At 41.4% G+C, this 20,077-nt stretch overlaps 1 protein-coding gene across 3 annotated transcripts in view; it reads left to right on the forward strand.

The window, feature by feature from the left end:
* ATP8A2 (ATPase phospholipid transporting 8A2) overlaps positions 1–20,077 on the forward strand; it is a 680,267-nt gene that overhangs the window by 415,280 nt on the left and 244,910 nt on the right. For all 3 annotated transcript variants that reach the window (XM_059684018.1, XM_059684019.1, XM_059684020.1), the window contains one exon: positions 1,769–1,879. In XM_059684018.1, coding sequence (XP_059540001.1) covers positions 1,769–1,879 — 111 coding nt within the window. The remainder of the gene's footprint in view (positions 1–1,768; positions 1,880–20,077) is intronic.

Genomic DNA, 20,077 nt, shown 5'->3' on the forward strand with positions numbered 1-20,077 from the left:
TGCTGGTTTCTATTTTTCCTGACTGCACTGTACTCTAGCAAGTGGTGCTCTGTACTAGTTAGAAAAAAGGAGAACAAAATGGATGTAGAAGTGGAGGCAGAGGGTATGGGTGTCTCTGTGTGTCTCTGTTTGTGTATCTGTATGTTACTGTGTGTCTGTGTGTGTCCATGTGCCTGTGTGTCCATGTGTGTGTCTGTGAGCCTCTGTGTGTTTGTACCTGTTTGTAACCTGCAGGCTGACAGTGGAAACAGGTCAGGTATATATGTGTGTCCCTTTTCAAAAGGCTGCTGTTGCACCAGTGATGTTATCCCTGGCTCCTGTTGTCATCATAAAATCTGTGACTGAGGTGTCTGACTCATACTGTACGTTCATTTCAGTTCAGGTGGTCATCTTCTTTTAATAATTAAGATCCTCTAAAAAGCATTTACATAAGTAGAATTTCACAAGAATAACAATTAGATGTCCAGCTGCATATTTGGGGGAAATTATAATTATGTAGGTTTGAGATATTTTAGCTCTTCTCACTGGGTCTGAAGCTTGGCCTTTAGTTTTTTTTACATGAATGGTTTCTGCTATTACCTTACCTGTCATTTCCTCCAAAGGACATTTAATTACTTTTATTCCTAAACTAGAGGCCTGGTGCATGAAATTCATGCACTCGTGGGGGAGGGGAGGTCCCTCAGCCTGGCCTGCACCCTCTGGGGGGAGCAGGCCTAAGCCGGCAGTCAGACATCCTTAGCGCTGCCATGGGGATGGGAGAGGCTCCCGCCACCGCTGTTGCACTCACCAGCTGTGAGCAGCGCTCCCCCTGAGGGATTGGGCCGAAACTGGATCTCCGACAACCCCCAAGTGGTCCTGGATTGCGAGAGAGCACAGGTCAGGCTGAGGGACCCCACTGGTGCAAGATTGGGGCTGGGGAGAGACCAGGAGGTTGGCCAGCCAGGGAGAGATGTCAGGGGGGCTCCAGAGTGTGTCTGGCCAGTCTCGCTCAGCTGGCCTGTCTGGCTCATCTGGCCTATCTGGCTCATCTGGCTGGACCCCAGCAGCAAGCTAACCTACCAGTCGGAGCATCTGCCCCCTGGGATCATTGCACATCATAGCAACTGGTCAACCAGTTGACAGTCTGTCCCCTGGTGGTCAGTGCATGTCATAGCAAGTGGTTGAGCAGCCTTCGAATATTATTAGCATACTAGAGGCCCAGTGCATGGATTTGTGCACCAGTGGGGTCCCTCAGCCTGGCCTGTGGGGATCAGTAGAACTCTGTGCCACCACAGCCCTGCCTTACTTACCAGCTCATCAGACTCCAGCCCACTGTTATAGATCCCACACAGCACAAAATAGTGCGTGAAGCAGTAGGCCACCAGGGAGGAGCCTGAGCCCGGGCTGGGTGCTGTGCTGCTCCCACTCATCCCAGGCATGCTGTGTCTGCCCTGCCACTGCTTGGGCGTGCGGAGGGAGTGTTCCTGGGAGAGGCTTGTGCCACCACAGCTGCAATTGCCAGCCATGAGCCCAGCGTCTGGAAGCTGAGCAGTGCTCCCACTGTGGGAATGCACTGACCACCAGGGGGCAGTTCCTGTGTTGAGCATCTGTCCCCTGGTGGTCAGTGCACAGCATAGCTACCACCCAGTGGTCCAGTTGTTTAGGCTTATATATATATAGATTACGCTTTGATTGGTTGAACAGCTGGCTGGTCGACCAGACACTTAGCATATTAGGCTTTTATTATAAAGAATGATGGGCTTCTCTGAACTTTATTTTCTTTTTGCAGTTTTCCTACTTAGAGAAGCTCCTGTTGGTTCATGGTGCCTGGAGCTACAACCGGGTGACCAAGTGCATATTGTACTGCTTCTACAAGAACGTGGTTCTCTACATTATTGAGGTGAGCAGCATGGACTTTTTCCTTGACTGGCAAGGCCTTTTTCAGAGGGCATCTTCAGTATTTCAAGTAACTTAAGGAAGGATTTTATTAATGTGAAGTTAAAGAAATGGTGCTGCTGTGACCTGTTGAAGTCTGTGACACACATGACCTCCTTGAAACTAGGGACACCTTCTAGATGTAGGTCCCCATGCTGAGTAACCAAAGCCAGAGTCAGTAGCACCATGCCACCCCGCAGTCCCTACCAGGTGGAGGAAGGCCCTCTCCCTCCAGGGCTCGTCTTAGCCTGAGCAGATGTTGCTGTCATTCCTCCCAGGGTGACCAGAGCCTGGGCAGCTGTGTTCACATCTTTCTGAGACCTATCGAGGCAACCCAGTCAGTTTTTCTTAACTAGAATGAAAGGGCCTGATTTCTTGCTGTAGTTCTCATGGAATCCTCAAGTTTCCTGAGCATTTTTTATTGCTCTGGGGTATTTGGGCACTACTACTTAAATGGGGTGGGTGTGGAGGTGAGTGGATAGTAAACCAACAAGGTAACTAAAAATCTCTCAGTGAACTCATGGAGTTTTCACACTGTTTTTCGTGACGCAGATTCGGTTTTAAGTAAATTAAATGTGCTTGCTGGAGGAACTAGATGGGGAGAGGGGTGAGCTAGGGAAAAGTGGAAAAGGCACTTTGCTCTCAGTGGGAGTACCAGCCACCTCACTCCTCCTATAAGAACCGCTCTGCTATAGAGGTGTGGCTTTGAGACCATCGTGACTAATAGATTTCCAAATGTGTTTAGAGAAGAGGAAGCAGGCAGTTCCTCTAAGGCCGTGGTTGGCAAACTGCTGCTCGCGAGCCACATGTGGCTCTTTGGCCCCTTGAGTGTGGCTCTTTGGCCCCTTGAGTGTGGCTCTTCCTAAGCCTTAGGAGTACCCTAATTAAGTTAATAACAATCTACCTACCTATATAGTTTAAGTTTAAAAAATTTGGCTCTCAAAAGAAATTTCAATCGTTGTACTGTTGATATTTGGCTCTGTTGACTAATGAGTTTGCCGACCACTGCTCTAAGGCAGTGGTTCTCAACCTTGGCTGCACATTAGAATCACCTGGGAATCTTTTTAAAATCCTGATTTCGGGCCTCATTCTCCAAAATGAAATAGAAAAGCAATGTTGATTGTGAATGGTGTAAATATCTCATTCTATTATGGGTTATTTTGTGTCTGATTTCTCAACTCTTGGTAGAAATAAGAACCTAGGCATAGATCAACTCTTTCTGATGTGATCCCTTAAAATACTCAGCTCAGATAATTTAACAAGTGGTTTTCTGTGACTAACCACTTGTTTACCACATTGTCTACTCTTTCCTTTGAATATTCAGGTCAAACATATAGGTTTGCATCACTCACTCTGTAAGTAAACTACTAACGAGTAATTTTCCTGATTGCACAGATTGTTCACTGCACAAGGCTGCCCAGTTGGTGGAATAAATGGGGCTGAAACATAGGGAAACCTGAAAAAAGGCATGTGTTTTCCTAATTTATACAAAGGGCAGCCTACTTGCCTTATCTGCTTGTCTTGTGCTGTAATATTCAACTCAGCCCACTCCAAGTAAAAACTTTCAGATGTTGCATAATGGACTTTGTAGTTTCTATCTTCTTCCTAGTCACATTTTTACAATTCTTTTTTGACGCTTTAAAGATGTCTGTCCCCTGTTCCTGTGGCATTTTTTGCATTTGTGATAGGAGTCACTCCTAAATGGCACTTGGGGTCATAGAGTATTAGAGTCCCTGTTCCCACGCGTCATCCCAAATTTCACATGCATTTTAAGATCTTGTAGCTGTTGGCTTCACAAGGTCTCTTAATAATCTGGTTTTCCTCACAATCAGCAAATTACAGATAGTCTAGAAATCTTATCAAGACATACTACATGAAGCTCCTAACCCTTCAGCTTCCAGAGCATCCTCTGGGGCCCTTCTTAGTCATTTACACCTACTATCTTGCCTCTTTTTTTTTTAACTTCAAGTGGGCTGAAGATGAGAAGAGTACAATTTTAGTCTGTCTGAGAAATTCTATTTGGAATGAGGCCCTGAAAATGCTGTGTGAGTTCCTTAAATTAATTTTTCATTTGTAGCTGGGCAACAGTTGCTAATGCCTTTAAAAGCATTCTTTACAAAATTCAAAGTAAATAAATAAAAAGTCTTTGTTACTTTCTGCTCTATTTTTAGTAAGTATTCCCCAGAGATATTAATTTGAAAACCAAGAGAACAAAATCCGTGGCTGAGCCGCGAGTCAGAGCATTGTCTCAGACAGTGTCTGTTATTTCCAAATGACCTCTGTGGCATCAACAGGCAAATATAATTTTAAAAATAGGAAAGTACGTTTTGCATGCTATTTTAATGTGTTTTGAACTAAAATGTCAAAGACTGTTGTAATTTGATTAGCTCATTTGCAATGATTAGTTTTGTGTTCTGAGGGTTTTGTAATTAAGTGAGAATAAATTAAATATATTGCATATTTCTCTTAAGTGGTATTTTTGTAACACAAGGAGAAACCCTTTGCCATAGCCAGTATGTTCCTATCTCAAATGTCCTCTGATATACATAAAATCAGGCATTTTTAAAAAGTCTAAAAATAATTTGGCAAATTAAAAAGATTCACACATGCACATGTACATACACATTTATATAGTCTTAGCCGTTATTATGAGGATATTATATGATTTAAATGATAAATAAAGGTTGTATGGAAGAAGTATGAACCCCTGATATAATACAGTCTACTCACTTGGTATACCATAATGCTTATCTGGTGTACTACATAACAAGCTAAAGTAACCTTGGAGTGACTAAAAATAGGAACAAAATGATGGAATAGGGATTTCATGGTGGCCCTGTTAATAGGTAAAACAAAAAATACATACAACTTTTGCTCTCTCCTGCCTTTGCTACTGCCTTAATGTAGTATTTGTTACTTGAATGATGACACCACCACTAGCTTTGTCCCTCAATCATCTATAATGCAGTCAGGATGAACTTTGTGGAACATGTCTGATCAATTCTAGTGGCCCGGCACAGTGTTTAGAACATAGCTGCCCAAAGATGTTGGGCATGAGTGAGTGGATAAATGCCACGACTCTCTTCAGCCTCTTCAAGGGTCCCTACGTCTTCTGATTAAATCCCCATCTCTGCTGCTGTGCCTCTACCCCTTGTGGCCTGGGTCCCCATTGTCCCCAGCCCACCCCACTGCATCCCTCCTTAATTGCTTTTAATTGGTAATGTTGAAGTATAATTAATACACAGTAATATACACTTTTTTAGGCATACAGTTCAGTGAATTAAAACTAGGTTTTTATCATTAGGAACTAACTGGAAATTTTCTGCCTGCCTCCTGTAGACAGTGACAATAGTGTCCCAAAGAGTTCTGGAGCCAGGTAGTGATGGTTGCACAGCAGTACTTAATGCCAGTGACTTTTACACCTAAAAATCATTAAGATGATAAACTTTATATTATGTATATTTTGCCAAAATAAAAAAAAAATGCTAAAAAGTTTCAAAGGGATTCACAAGCTCTTTGTTACTGTAGCCACTATGAGGAAAACAGAAACGTCTAGACAGATCAGATGCCTTGGGGAGCTCATTCAAAGCTTGAAAAAAAACTTTACATGTAGTTTTGTTTTGTATTAAACCAATTAAGTGCTAAGTTTTGCGGCTGTGAGCTGATGGACCATATTTCTCAGAAGGTAAAATTCTGTTGTGGCCGAGATGGAGCAGAACTTAATAGCCTTGCCAGGCAGGTAGGATTCCCATCAGCCAGCTCCTGGTGTGTCTGTCTTTGTAGAGGGCCAGGAAAACGAATGCATTAGCAAAGGCTAGAAGATAGGGCTGGATGGGATAGAAGAATGGCCAAGGAAGGGGATCTGAATAACCAGATCACTACTGGAAGCTGGTATTCCTTTTTCATTCTAGAATAGGCAAGTTACATAGGAAAAGAGATTTCAGAAAATTTGTCAATATATAGGGCAGATGGTAAGCAGAGACCTGGGGCATAAATCATAACCATTATGTAACTGTTTCTCAATGTAATTTAAAAGCAGAAAGGAAAGACTGATTTTTAATCCTCACCTGAGGATATTTATTTCCACTGATTTTTAGGGAGAGTGGAAGAGGGAAAGACAGAGAGAAACATCGATGTGAGAGAAACACATTGATTGGTTGCCTCCTGCACAAGCTCCAACCAAGGCCCCCAGAGCTGATGAGGAGCCTGCAACCAAGGTGCATGCCCTTGACCAGAATCGAACCCAGGACACTTTGGTCCACAGGGTGACACGCTATCCACTGAGCCAAACTGGCTAGGGTAGAAAGACTAATTTTTAAAAACTCTTTGATTTTAACAATGGGAGGAATTTTCTTTTAAGCACAAAGATTGGGGGTAGGGAGGTTAGGGAAGGATTCCCATAAACTTTGAAGTCCTGATGTGACCACTTGGTAATTCCTAAGAGAAGGGTCAATTAAATTCTTTAAAGTCCTTACACTATTTAACAACTAGGAGTTTGTTTTTCAGAAATCCCCCAATAGAGTACATTTTCAAGGCATAGCAGGGTCAGCACTTTAAGCATTTACTAAGTATACATTTTTGTATGGTCTTTCTGAATGCCCAGGAAAGGTTATTTGGAACAAATAAAATATTTTAGTGATTTTGAGCATGTTTTCATATGTCTCTTGGCCTTCTGTATGTCTTCTTTCGAAGAGTGTCTATTTAGGTCATTCACCCATTTTTTTATTGTATTATTTATCTTCCTTTTATTAAGTTGTATGATTTCCCTATAAATTTTGGAGATTAACCAGTTCACTGCCACAATATTTAGAATTTAATTAAAAAAGGTCCACTGTTTGCGTCTATAGACACTTATGGTGTACAAATGGTTAAATCCTTATTGGCGATAACATTGGCAAATATGTCCTCCCATGCAGTGGGCTTTCTTGTTGTTTTGTTGATGGTTTCTTTTGCTGTGCAGGAGCTCTTTATTTTGATGAAGTTCCATTTGTTTATTTTTTTCCTTAATTTCTATTGCTGGAGCTGTATCGGTAAAGATATTGCTACGACATATGTCTGCTATTTTGCTGCCTATGGATTCTTCTAAGATTGTTATGGTTTCCTGTCTTACTTTTAAGTCCTTTATCCATTTTGAGTTTATTATTGTGTATGGTGCAAGTTGGTGGTCTAGTTTCATTTTTTTTGCATGTATCTATCCACTTTTCCTAACACCATTTATTGAAGAGACTGTCTTGACTCCATTGTAGGCTCTTGCCTCCTTTGTCAAATATTAATTGAGAATAATGGCTTGGGTCGATTTCTGCTTTCTCTGTTCTGTCCTATTGGTCTATATGTCTTTTCTTGTGCTAGTACCAGGCAGTTTTGAAAACAGTGGCTGTACAATATAGCTTGATATCTGGTACTGTGATCTCTCCAACTTTGTTCTTCTTTCTCTAGATTGCTGCAGCTATTCAGGGTCTTTTTTTATTCTAGATGAATTTTTGGAGAGTTTTTTCTAGGTCTTTGAAATATGCTGTTGGTATTTTAATGGGGGTTGCATTGAATCTTTAGATTGCTTTGGATAGTATGGACATTTTAATAATGTTGATTCTACCAATCCATGAACACAGTATATTCTTCCATTTGTTTATATCTTCCTCTATCTCTTTTTTCAGCATCCTGTTTTCTGAGTACAGGTTCTTTACCTCCTTGGTTAAGTTTATTCCCAGGTATCTTAATTTTTTTGTTGCAGTGGTAAATGAGGTTTTTTTTTGTTTTTTTTTAGTTTCCATTTCTGTGAGTTCATTATCTATACCAGGGGTCCTCAAACTACAGCCCACGGGCCACATGCAAATACAAATATTGTATTTGTTCCCGTTTTGTATTTTTACTTCAAAATAAGATATGTGCAGTGTGCATAGGAATTTGTTCATAGTTGTTGTTTTTTTAACTATAGTCCGGCCCTCCAACAGTCTGAGGGACAGTGAACTGGCCCCCTCTTTAAAAAGTTTGAGGACCCCTGATCTATACTAATAAAAGCCTAGGTGACTGTCACGCCCTCGCATCATCACAAGATGGCCACACCCATGTTGTCACAAGATGGCTGCCACCACATCATTACAAGATGGCCAGCAGGAGAGGGCAATTGGGGGCGATCGGGCCAGCAGGGGAGCAGTTAGGTGTTAGTCAGGCTGGCAGGGGAGTGGTTAGGGGCAATCAGGCAGGCAGGCAGGTGAGTGGTTAGGAGCCAGCAGTCCTGGATTGTGAGAGGGATGTCCCAGGTTAGAGAAGGTGCAGGCTGGGCTGAGGGACACCCTTGTCCCTGCCCCAGTGCACGAATTTTGTGCACCAGGCCTCTAGTTGGTGTATAAAAGAGCCATAGATTTCTGGGTTTTAATTTTGTATTCTGCTACATTTATTAAGTCTAGTAGTTTTTTGATGGAGTCTTTAAGGTTTTCTATGTACAATATCATGTCATCAGCAAATAATGATAATTTTACTTCTTCTTTTCCAATTTGGATGCCTTTTATTTCTTATTCTTGTCTGATCACTATGGCTAGCACTTCCAGTACTATGTCAAACAGGAGTGATGAAAGTGGGCCTGTATTGTTCCTGTTCTTAGGGAAAATGGTTTTAGCTTTTGCCCATTGAGTAGGATGGTGGCTGTAGGTTTGTCATCCGAGAGATGCAAATCAAAATGACAGTGAGATACCATCTCACACCTGTCAGAATGGCTATCATCAACAAATCAACAAATGACAAGTGCTGGCGCGGATGTGGAGAAAAAGGAACCCTACCTTGTTCACCACTGGTGGAAATGCAAACTGGTGCAGCCACGGTGAAAAACAGTATGGAGTTTCCTCAAAGAATTAAAAGGGAACTTCCATTTGACCCAATGATCCCACTTCTAGGAATATATCCCAAGAAACTAGAAATACCAATCAGAAAGGATATATGCACTCCTATGTTTATAGCAGCACAATTTACGATAGCTAAGATTTGGAAACAGCCTAAGTGCCGATCAGCAGATGAGTGGATTAGAAAACTGTGGTATATCTACACAATGGAATACTTCGCTGCTGTAAAAAAGAAGGAATTCTTACATTTGCAACAGCATGGATGAAACGGGAGAGCATTATGCTATGCAAAATAAGCCAGTCAGAGAAAGATAAATATCACATAATCTCACTCATTTGTGGAATATAGTAAACAACATAAATGGATGAACTAAAATAGAACCAGAGACATAGAACCATCCAATAAACTGTCGAACCTATGAGAGAAGGCAGGGGGTGAGGGAGTAAGAGATCAACCTAATGACTTGTATGCATGCATGTGAGCATAACCAATGGACAAAGACAGCATGTGCTGGGAGGTGGGAGCAGCCAGGAAGATGTCAATGGGGGGAAAAGGAGACTCATGTAATACTTTAAACAATAAATAATTTAAATTTAAAAATATATATTTTAGTGATAATAAAATTCAAATAGATAAGTACTTAAATTTAACCTGTATTAAAAAAATTAGGATATAGGTGTCCTATGAACTTGGGTAAACATAAAGATAATATATCCAGTTAACTTTGAAATAGAGATGAGACTTTGCAATTATGCTGGTGATTATGGAGTGGGTGGTTCCTCATACTGAGAAAAACCATAACATATAGATATTGATGTGAATAAAATGGGAATTTTATACCATTTAGAGGGTCTGCTTATTTTGGCAACATATGTAAGGAGTTTTAATGGATTTTGGGGGGTCATTAAACTGGTATGGATACAGGCCAGAAAACAGGATGCATATTTCTCATGGAGGTCTGGAAATATCACTGAATGGGAAATAAAGATTTAAACCATAGGAATTTTGAGGCCTAATGACAAAATTTAGTTGAAAGTCATTTAAGACTTATCAATATCTGACAAATCTAAAATAACCAAGCAAACAAAAAGCCTGAACTCTGGAATACGATGGGACATGAGAAAAGCCTTACCAACATAATGTTTTTGTGTCTTCAAACTAAAGCAGTAAAATGAACTATGGTTCATGTATAAACTGCCATTTAATCTAAAAAATGCTAGTGGAGCACTTTGAATTTATTTTTCTGAAAACATATTCATATTCTCTTTGGTTGTTTTACAACCTTCCTTTTTTCTATTGGACCTCTGAGAAGTTTTGTTTTTTTTCCTCCATTTTTCAGGCCATCATTATTTGAAAATATTATATCTAAATTGCTTGTAGGCAGCCCCCTCTTTCATGTACTGTCTGGTTGGCTTTCTGTTTGGGGAGCCTTGATTAAACATGTTAATATACAGAGATACTGTGGATTTGATCAGAATATTCCAAACTGGTGTCTATTTCCTGACAGTATCCCAGACTGCATTGTAAATGGTGTAAAAAAGTACTGACTTAGGCAGATTTTGCTTTAAATATTAAAGTCAATAGAGAATAGATGTTGGAAACCATAATCACAATTTTATCCAGTAACTTTTCCCTCTTTGGGCTATAATGCATGGCTTAAATATACTTTGAAAAAAATGCATTTTATTTATGACACAAGAAATGCCTTTATGGCAAAAGACAAAATCCCTGATAGCTAAACTTTCCTCCTCTGGCCTGTGCCTCATCAGGGGTGATGTTTTGTTTCCTAATCTAGATTCACTGTTTGAAAGGCTATATTTGCTGTCATGAGCTTAATGCTAGCCTGTTAATAAGTAAACATGATTGAAAAGCTCAGTCAACATATGTACCTTTCTGTAAAGGCTGTGCTTTATCAGATATGAAACCATCAATTTTTCTATTCAAAGCTTTAATCAGGTGTTGAGCACTGAGTCCATGGCATGCAGAATGCTAAGACCAGGGGCCCCGGGACCAGCTCCACAAAGTCCCTCATGTCATGGAGGGTGGTGGTGGTGGTGTGTACAGCTTGGGAGGAGCTCCCATGGTTGTCGGGCTGTATTCACAGTCACTCAAGGAACATCCCAGCTGTCGAGTCCATGATTGCCTGGGTGGTTCCTATTGTGTGTGGATAGTTGTTGAGCATTGATTACAATTTTAATATGTTGGAAGGAAAGCTATTTTGAGAAAGACTTCCCCTTGCACATAGAAATGGAAGTTAACTAGAAATAGAAACATTCTTTTTGTTTTTTTAATCCTCACCCAGGGATATGTTTTCATTGATGAGAGAGAGAGAGAGAGAGAGAGAGAGAGAGAGAGAGAGAGAGAGAGAGAGAGAGAGAGAGAGACATTAATATATGAGAGAGACATTGATATATGAGAGAAACATTGATCTGTTGCTTCCTGTACTTGCCCTGACTGGGGATCGAACCCAAAATCTGGATATGTGCCCTGACCCAGAATTGAACACAGGACGATGCTCCAACCAACTGAGCCACCCGGCCAAGGCAGAAACATTCTTAATAGTACTTTCCTTGCCTCATGTATCCTCATTCTCCAAGCCCCGCTCTCTTAAGTTGTGGGATGGGGATGAACAAGACACAGCCCTTGCTCTTGGAATTGAGTAGGGCCATGGTCGGCAAACTGCGGCTCGCGAGCCACCTGCGGCTCTTTGACCCCTTGAGTGTGGCTCTTCCACAAAATACCACGTGTGGGCGCACGTACAGTGCAATTGAAACTTCGTGACCCATGCGCAGAAGTCGGTTTTCAGCCTGGGCGAGTCTATTCTGAAGTACTGTTGATATTTGGCTCTGTTGACTAATGAGTTTGCCGACCGCTGGAGGTGGTCCTGCAATTACGGAAGGGCACTTGGGTGCTGGCTTAGAGAAAGGCAGCCTGTAATGAGAACTGAGAAGTGGTGGTGTCACAGCCTGGATGAAATGAGTAAGGACCTGAAGGATGAGTAGGAGCTGATCAGGTGAAGGGGCTGGAGGAGAGGATTAGGTCAGGATGCTAAAGTAAGGCTGCACCTGTCTTTCCCATTTCCCCTTCTCTGTTTATTCCAGCTCCGTGATAAATGTCAGCAGTCAGCAGAGCCCTCAGTAAACAACAGAGAAGATGTGTACTTTCCGGGGCCTCATGTTTCAGAAGGAAGGTGGCCGCAGAAATAGTTAGCATGGGCTTAAGAATGTCCTCGCCAAGCCTAATTCCTTGCTGCAGTTTATAGAGCTGGGAGTTTATTAGCATAGTGGGAGGGGGTAGTTACAAAGACAGAGAAATACTAGCAGTCTGGAAAGATTCCTACAAGATACACAATCACTTTGAACGTTATAAAAATAGATTCTTACTGCCTTTGACATGTGACAGTATGTGCTCTTTTTATGTTTTTGCAGCTACTTTACCTAAAAGGATCATTATAAAGATCCAACATTCTAAAAAAAAAAACCAACTAAATTTCAGACATTGATGTTTTAAAAATTGAGTCTCTTAACACCATAAAATGTGTAAACCTCCCTGGAATTAAAAAAAGGCTCGAGTCCAAAAAACAAAATCAAATGAAAGGCCGACGTGAACTTTGAGAGGTCTGCCATGTGTTGGGGCTGGGCTTTGTTCTGGGGTGCCCACTCTTCTTCTCCATCTGGTGCTGAGGAGTCAACCCCCAGCCAAAGGCCCGACTCATCACCTCTTGTGTCAGTGCTCACCCTTTCCAGCTTTCTCTCCTTCCTTAAAGTCCCACTGCAAGCAGTGACAGCACCTACATAGTTTAGTGCTGGGTGCCTGTCGGGCTGGATGCCTATTGAGCGGGATGTTATTTCTATTTACCAAATTGGCTCTGGCTTCCTCAGCAGGGGCTGTTTCTGACTTTGCCCCCAGACAGGACAAAGTACACAATGCTCATGGACAGATCATCCCTCCATCAAACACACTTCAGTAGAGGCCGGCATGGAAGAATCTATTGGGCCGTTTTCATTTTTTAAGAATGTCAGAGAAGACTACTTAAGTAGAACATTATATTATTTGCCTTTTTAAAAAATATATAACAAATCTTTCCAATGAAATTTTCATACAGAGAAGTATACCCTTGACGTATTAGAAGATTAACTCATTTTACAATTTGTTTAACCTCATCTTTTGTAAAAATAAAGGATAATTTTGATTGCATTCTTTAAAAACACCTTAAACTACCTTTTATTTTGGCTAAAACTCTCAAATATATTTTATCTCTTGAAGTTGATTTTACCAATTAGATTTTTTGCACTTTATATTTTATATTTCTTCCTGTCCTTTTCCTCCTCCTGCCCATCCCCAAATAAAGTGACAACAGGAAAAACACCTTCTTGTAGCAGATGAAGGAGCAGATAATAGGAAGAGACAAAAGAAAGTCTCACCTTTTTCTTTGACAACCTTACATTTGCTTGGAGAGGATCAGGTTCAGGGTGCCTCTGTTCTCCTTTTCTCTAAACTGGTCAGCCTGACTTGGGAAAGAAACATAGATTTTGGCCCTTTAGTTTTAAAATACCTTTTTGTAGTCAGGTAAAATGAAATTATTATGTTAATACATTTCACTTTTCTTTTTCTTGGACTTAGGAGTGTTTTGGCTTTGACCGTTAGTTAATAAGTATCACATAAGGAAGCTCATCTCTCCTCTAGTAAATGCCTGTACTTTTAAGTGGCAAATAATCCTTGTTGCATTCTGACAACTCATTTGAGCCACTCTATTGGTTTTCCAACAGATGTCCTGAGAATTCAGAGTTCTTAGACCCAAGGTTCTGGCAGATCAAGTGGACTATTTAAAGAAGCTTCAAGAATAGAAGTGATATGATATATATATGTTTTCTTGCCTGGTCTTTCAAACTGAGGGAGGCAAAGTATATTAGTGCTAATAATACTGCTTGTACCTCCAGAGCATGGCAGTAAAAGAATATTGATTAAAATATTGTCCTCTTTTATCTGGGGACATCAGATAAAGTTTAGTATTACTTCTTTAAGCTATATTATTTTGATAGTCTCTTTGTCAGTCTCTGTCAACTTGAAAATTGCTTTTTTTTATAAAATTAGCTATTAACTAGAAGCTTTACCTTCTTGTTAGCCTCACCTTATTAATTTTCTTTATTTCTTTGAAGGTGTTTATTAATATGGTATACCTCTTTTTTTCTTATAAGGTACTAGGGGCCCAGTGCCTTATATTCGTGCACCCTGAAAGGAACTGTGGGCCGCGAGGCTCCAGTGGGCACAGGGGTGGGTCTCAGCCCATCCTCCGTGCCCACGCCCGGGCCTTCCCGCCATGACCCCCAGTTCCCTATCTGCTGGCTGACGGCGTGAAGTGATTGGGGCTGGTGCCAGCAGCTGGTATGAGAGGGGCCAGCACCATCAGCAGGTGTGAGTGGTGGCTGCTGTGAGTGGTGGCTACTGCCCTGATCACCCCTCAGGAGCTGGGGGAGGTGGAGAAGCCCTCAGCAGTGATCAGGGCCAGCAGCCGCTGCTCGCACCTGCTGATGGCATTGAGCAATCAGGACCAGCGCCGGGCACCAGCAGCAGGTGGGAGTGGCAGCTCTGGTGCCAGCAGTGGGTGCAAGCAGAGCCGGCACCGGCACAGGAGCGAGCGCCAGGCAGGACCATGGTGCAAGGAAGCAAAGAATTTTCAGTAACCACCAGAGGCGCGCCCTGATTACAGCAACTGGTGTTCTGCCTTGGTCTGGCACCCCTGCTCACCTACTCCACCCTCCCACCGTGACTAATGCCATGTTCCGTGCACACCCCCTGGTGGTCAGCGCACATCATAGCGACTGGTTGTTTGGTTGTTCCGGTTGTTCCACAGTTCAGTCTATTTGTATATTAGCCTTTTATTATATAGGATAATTTACATACAGTAAAATGTACCTGTTTTAGCATCCAGTTCCGTGAGTCATAAATACACAGAGCAGTGTCATCGCCGCTACACTCAGATGTAGAACAGGGTCATCTCCAGAAATCTCCCCAGCCACATTCGTAGCCAACAGTTACCACCACATCTAGTCCCCAGCAATGGCCGTCTGCTTTCTGACACTGTGGTTTTGCCTTTCTACAAATGTCGTGAGTGGAATGAGTTTATGGTCTTCTTTCTGCATAATGCGTGTGAGGCTCCGCCATGTTGTTGTATCAATAGTTTCTTCTTTTTAATTGCTGAGCAGCATTCCATTGTAGGAATAGGGTTTCCCATGGTTGTGGAGTTCTGGGTGACGTATCCCAGGGGCTTGTGAATCAGGGACCAGAATATCACTGGACTCCAGGTAATATCATAGTTTAGGGAAGAACTTGAGTAAAATGTAACTAGAATAACACTGACCATAATAAAACAAGATGATGGTGGGGGAGGAGGGAGTTGGCTAGGTGGACACCTCATGCTAACCCTTCGTGGGGAGAAGAAAGTTGAGGAGCCCTGAGCATTGTCTTTCTAGAACCACTCCTCCTTGCACTGTCTCACTGGTGACTGCCACTAGCGGGGACAGCATGGGAAGGGTGCAATCAGACCACCTGGGGCCTTTGCTTCCAGCCCAAACCATGAAGGTTTGGGCAATGCCTCCTGACCACTGCCAGCCTCAGGGTCCTTCGTTCTCTGTATTATGAGGATACTAAAGTACACACATCCTTTCTGAGGATTAAGTGAAATCATATAGGAAAGCCTTTTAGAATAGTGCCAACCACTCAGCATTCAGATTAGCCTTTAATATTATCTTAAGGTATTTAATATTTGATGAACCTTAGGACTATAGTGATGTTTTGGGCTTAGTCTCTTCTAATCTCTGCCTCCTCCCAGAATGGGAATCTGCCCACAACAGCAGGGTAGCCGTCTAGTCCGCCTTTTGCTGGAAACCTTCTGGGGAGGAAGTGAGTCTTTCCTTTCTACATCATCAGACAGTTTTTCCTCAGACATAGCTCTTATTGGACACTGCCGCTACTTGTAATCACCATAGAGCAGAATTACCAGGATTAAATCTGTTAGATTAACTTGAGATGTGCTTCCTTCCATCTGGGCTAATAATTAAGGTGCTAATAAATAATTGTATTCTAGTAATGTGGTCACCTGTTCATAACTGAGAAATAATTCTTCTAACATCATCTATGGCCTGATCTCCTCTCCTGACCCAGAGTGGCATTTACACATTTCATTAATTAGCCTAGAACCCTTGGTGCTCACACACTTGACATTAAAACTGGTGTACTTGTCCCTTAAAACTCCAGGCCTTGAAGCGTCCACTCTGCTGGAATCGCTGGAAGGAATCCAAGTGAGAGCGGTTCCTCTGTTCCCAGAACATGAGTTTCACTGGTTTCTTTCAAGGCCAAACCACCTCATGTTGACAAACTCGTTTTCCAGGCTGCATTGGATCAAGAAGTCTGCCTGCTTCCGAGGCCAATAAGAGCACTGCCTCTCTATGCCTACGGAAAACACAACTCCCCTCTCCCTGTGTGCAAAGGAATAGGAATCGTGCTGTCAACAAAGATAATGTCAATGCTTGCAGGTGGGTAAGGTGCTATGTTGATCTTGGGTATTTTCCACCTGGACCAACTGTAGCCTTAAAGTACCCAGAAGTTTTATCAGTTATACCACCTGCCTTCAGAGTACTTACACCACCTGCCTTCAGAGTACTATGAAATTCACCTGCTTTGGGACACTCCACCATAAGAACAAACACCAATGAGATATATCCTGCCATTAGTATCTGTCAATATGAAAATGGAAAATACATTTTCCTGGTTTCTTTCTTACTGCTGTTATTTCTGAATACATTTTAAATCTATAAAAGCTGAGTGTGTTTTGTATATGATGACTTTTGCAGGGGTGGGGGTAGTAGGGACCTAGCCCAAGAAATTTACCCGTAAATCTCCCCAGCCCCCCTGGGTAGTCAACCACATGCAGTTCCTAGCAATGGTAGTCTGTTTTCTGACCCTATAGTTTTGCCTTTCTTTGAATGTCATGAGTGGAATTGTACAGTTTATGATCTTCTTTCTGACTTCTTCCACTCTTTTTTTTTATCTGTTCCTAGTATCATTAGCTTATGCAAAATATGCATTTGAATTATTAATTCTTGCTGAAAATGTTAAAAGTTCACATTAGGTATTCCCAGCGTCTTGTTAGTTTAACCTCAAATGTATCAGAAAAGGTTGATGGAATTTCACTATAGGGAAGTTATATAGAAACTGGATTTTTCTTCCCACCTGAATGACATCAAGCAGATAGCCATTGCTTTTACACTGCTCTCCCAGGCCCATCCTTCTAAAAGTCCTTCCTGGACTAAGCACTGCCTTTCACTTACAAGAACCATGTATAATACACACGAGTCTGGTTTTTCTTTCCTCTTTCTGTTTGTGTGGCTGGATAGAGACCTGTCTGTGGTGGAAAGGAGGCCTCTTCAGCATTGCTCTTCCCGTAACTGGCTCGCCTGCCTTTAGCTGGAGTCTGCACAGATAGGCATCACGAGTGATAATTCTGCTGTTCCCCTTTCTCTTCCTGCTTCTGTAGCATCTGTCACAACATGAATGCCACAAGTGATATCTTCCCTTATCAAGAAATGCTAACCAATGATTTCTAAGCAATAAGCATAAATAGAAAAAAACCTAAATTCTACTTAAAGCAATTAAGTCTTTATTGTTGCTAATTAAATTGATAGAATTAATTCTAAAGATTAAAGTTAGAATAATTTTTATAATCAACTTTTATACTTACAAACAATGAGTTAGAAAAAAGATTTAATTTAGATATAAAAAAGATATAATATTTAAAATGAACTTAATGATACTAAAGCATAGTAAGAAAGTGCCACTATTAAAATCAATGTGAATAAATAGAAAGACCTATCTCACTCTTGGATAGGAAGAAATATGCACACACACATATACATATACATGCACATATATACATACATAAAAAGTATCAAAATAAGTATTTAAACAAGAACATGCTGAAGAACATATAAAATGTAAATATGAGAAATAGCCTGGAAATTTTAAACATAAAAATGTTAAGAGGGCTATATCATACCAGATGTTAAACATGGTGTAAAGGTATAGTGATAAAAGCAGGTTGCGATGGTGCATGGACAGATCCATATGCAGCTGGCTCTTTGGCTTAGCATGAAAATGGTATTTGAAATGAGTGAGTAAGAGATAGCTTTCATGAATGGTGATGGGCAACAGGGGGCCATTTGGAGAAAATATTATATTGAATTCATAATCCCTACTTTACTTTTTTCACCAACATTAATTCCTAATGGATCTGAGGTTTGTTTAAAAAAAACACACAAAAACTTCATGTTGTGTAAAGATAATGCATTCACATGGTTCTAAACTTTAAACCCCCTCTGTAGTTAAATGTAATAAAATCTCCTCCTCTCTGTCCACTTCACTGGCTCCTGCCCCTGGAAGTGTCCTTAATAGTCCTTTCAGCATTTGTTTATGCAGACACCAATTTAATCATGATTGTTCATCATTGTGCCTTTTTTTACACAAAAGGTTGCATTCTATCAACCTGAGGTGCCTCCTGCACCTCACTTTTGTGACATAACAATATGTCTCAGGAATCTTTCCACATCCATACTAAAGGTCCTCCTCATTCCTTTCCCACTGCAGAGTGTTCAATTAGGTAAATAGTTTACTTAACCAGTGCCCTATTGATGGACACTTGGGTTTTTTCCAACCTCAACATTTTCCTTTAACAAATATACAGCAGTGTTGGATAAATTCCCAGAAGTGGAACTTCCATGTCAAAGAGTAAATCCATTAATAATTTTGATAAATACTGCCATTTCCCTCCTTTTCTTTTTCATTTCTAGGAGTTCTTTATATATTGGGGATATTAACCATTGTCAGTGGCATGAATTGCAAGCATTTTATTTTTCATTGTAGTAAAAGTTTGGAATCTTTCTATGCTGTTCATGGCAGGTTGGGCTCCCTGAGGAAGGAGGCTGTGAGATGGAGTCTCCATGAGGAATATTTGTTAAGGAGTACCCTTGAGGTCAACATCTGTCCATGGGAGGGAAGGGAAGCATGAAGAATTGGAGGCTCAGTAGTGAATGGACAGTTGGCCAGGGGCCAATGCCAGGTTGAGAACACAGGTTCCTGTTCTTGGAATAGCACAACTATTTCTTCCAAGGAGAGCATCCCAGAGGAGGCCATGGCTCAGAAGTGATTCCTAAAGAAAAGCCTGGAAGGAAGGTTACCCTAGGAAATTATGACTTTGTGAAATTGCAAGTAGCTCTGAATGGCTGAAGGCTGGGTATGAGAGAAGGGTCTAGATATGCAGGGGGAGAGAAAACTGGGATATCAGTTCAGCCTTAGATATGTGTGAGTCATGGCATATTAAGCACAGTAGTAGTGATGTGATGAGATTTCTACTTCTGAAAGATCATTCTGGCAGCTCTTCATCTTGGCAGCTCATAACAACAGAGCAGCAGGTTATATGTTCCAAAGGTGGCTACACTAATATGTCTTTTAAGTCCCATGTTCTTCATACGAAGTGCTTCCTCTACTGAGCATTGGGCCTGTGCCCCCTTGCTTTGAGTTGGGTGGACCTTTGTATCAGCCTCTAGCAATACCCACCAAGTGACTTCCAAGGATAGGGCATAAAAGGGACATGCTTCCTGGGAACCCAACTGTCCTGTTGTAGGAAGACCACAGCTTCTCTTAGGTCTCAGCTGCCAGCCACATGAGCGAGTGAACTTCCGAGGACTCCGGCCCCCAGCCAGTGAAGCAGAGATGTGTGATCTGTGCTGAGTGCTGCCCAGTTACAGATCTGTGAGCAAACTTAATGTCGTCATTATTTTGAGCCACTAAGTGTTGGGGGTAACTTGTTAAGTAACCACAGTCACTAAAACAAATAGCTACTAGTATACTGATTTTTATTTTAAGCAAGTAATTAATGTTTCATCAGGCCAACAAGTTTGGTTTGTGTTCCTTTAAGCCAGTCACTTTGGGGGATATAGGAGGTTATTTTGTACAAATAATACATTCGCTGAAAAGAGACCTAGTTACAAGGGCCTTGTCACCATGAGGTTTATTGACCAGGAATCAGAAAAACTGCCCTTCAGGACAATCTGGTCTCTACCCTGGTGTCTGTCCATTTACCTGGATCTGACCGTGACACTAAAACAATCAGTTTCCAAATGACAGAAAAGTATCAGATTTTCCTGTTGCCACACAAGCGTATGTGGTTGTCAAAATGTACAGAACTGTACTCTGAAAATGTTGCATTTTATTGTATGAAGAGTATATCTAAAAATAAATAAAAATAAGTGGAGAGATATTCTAGTAATTG

The sequence above is a fragment of the Myotis daubentonii genome, chromosome 2, assembly GCF_963259705.1.
Source record: "Myotis daubentonii chromosome 2, mMyoDau2.1, whole genome shotgun sequence".
NCBI classification, from domain to species: Eukaryota; Metazoa; Chordata; class Mammalia; order Chiroptera; family Vespertilionidae; genus Myotis; species Myotis daubentonii.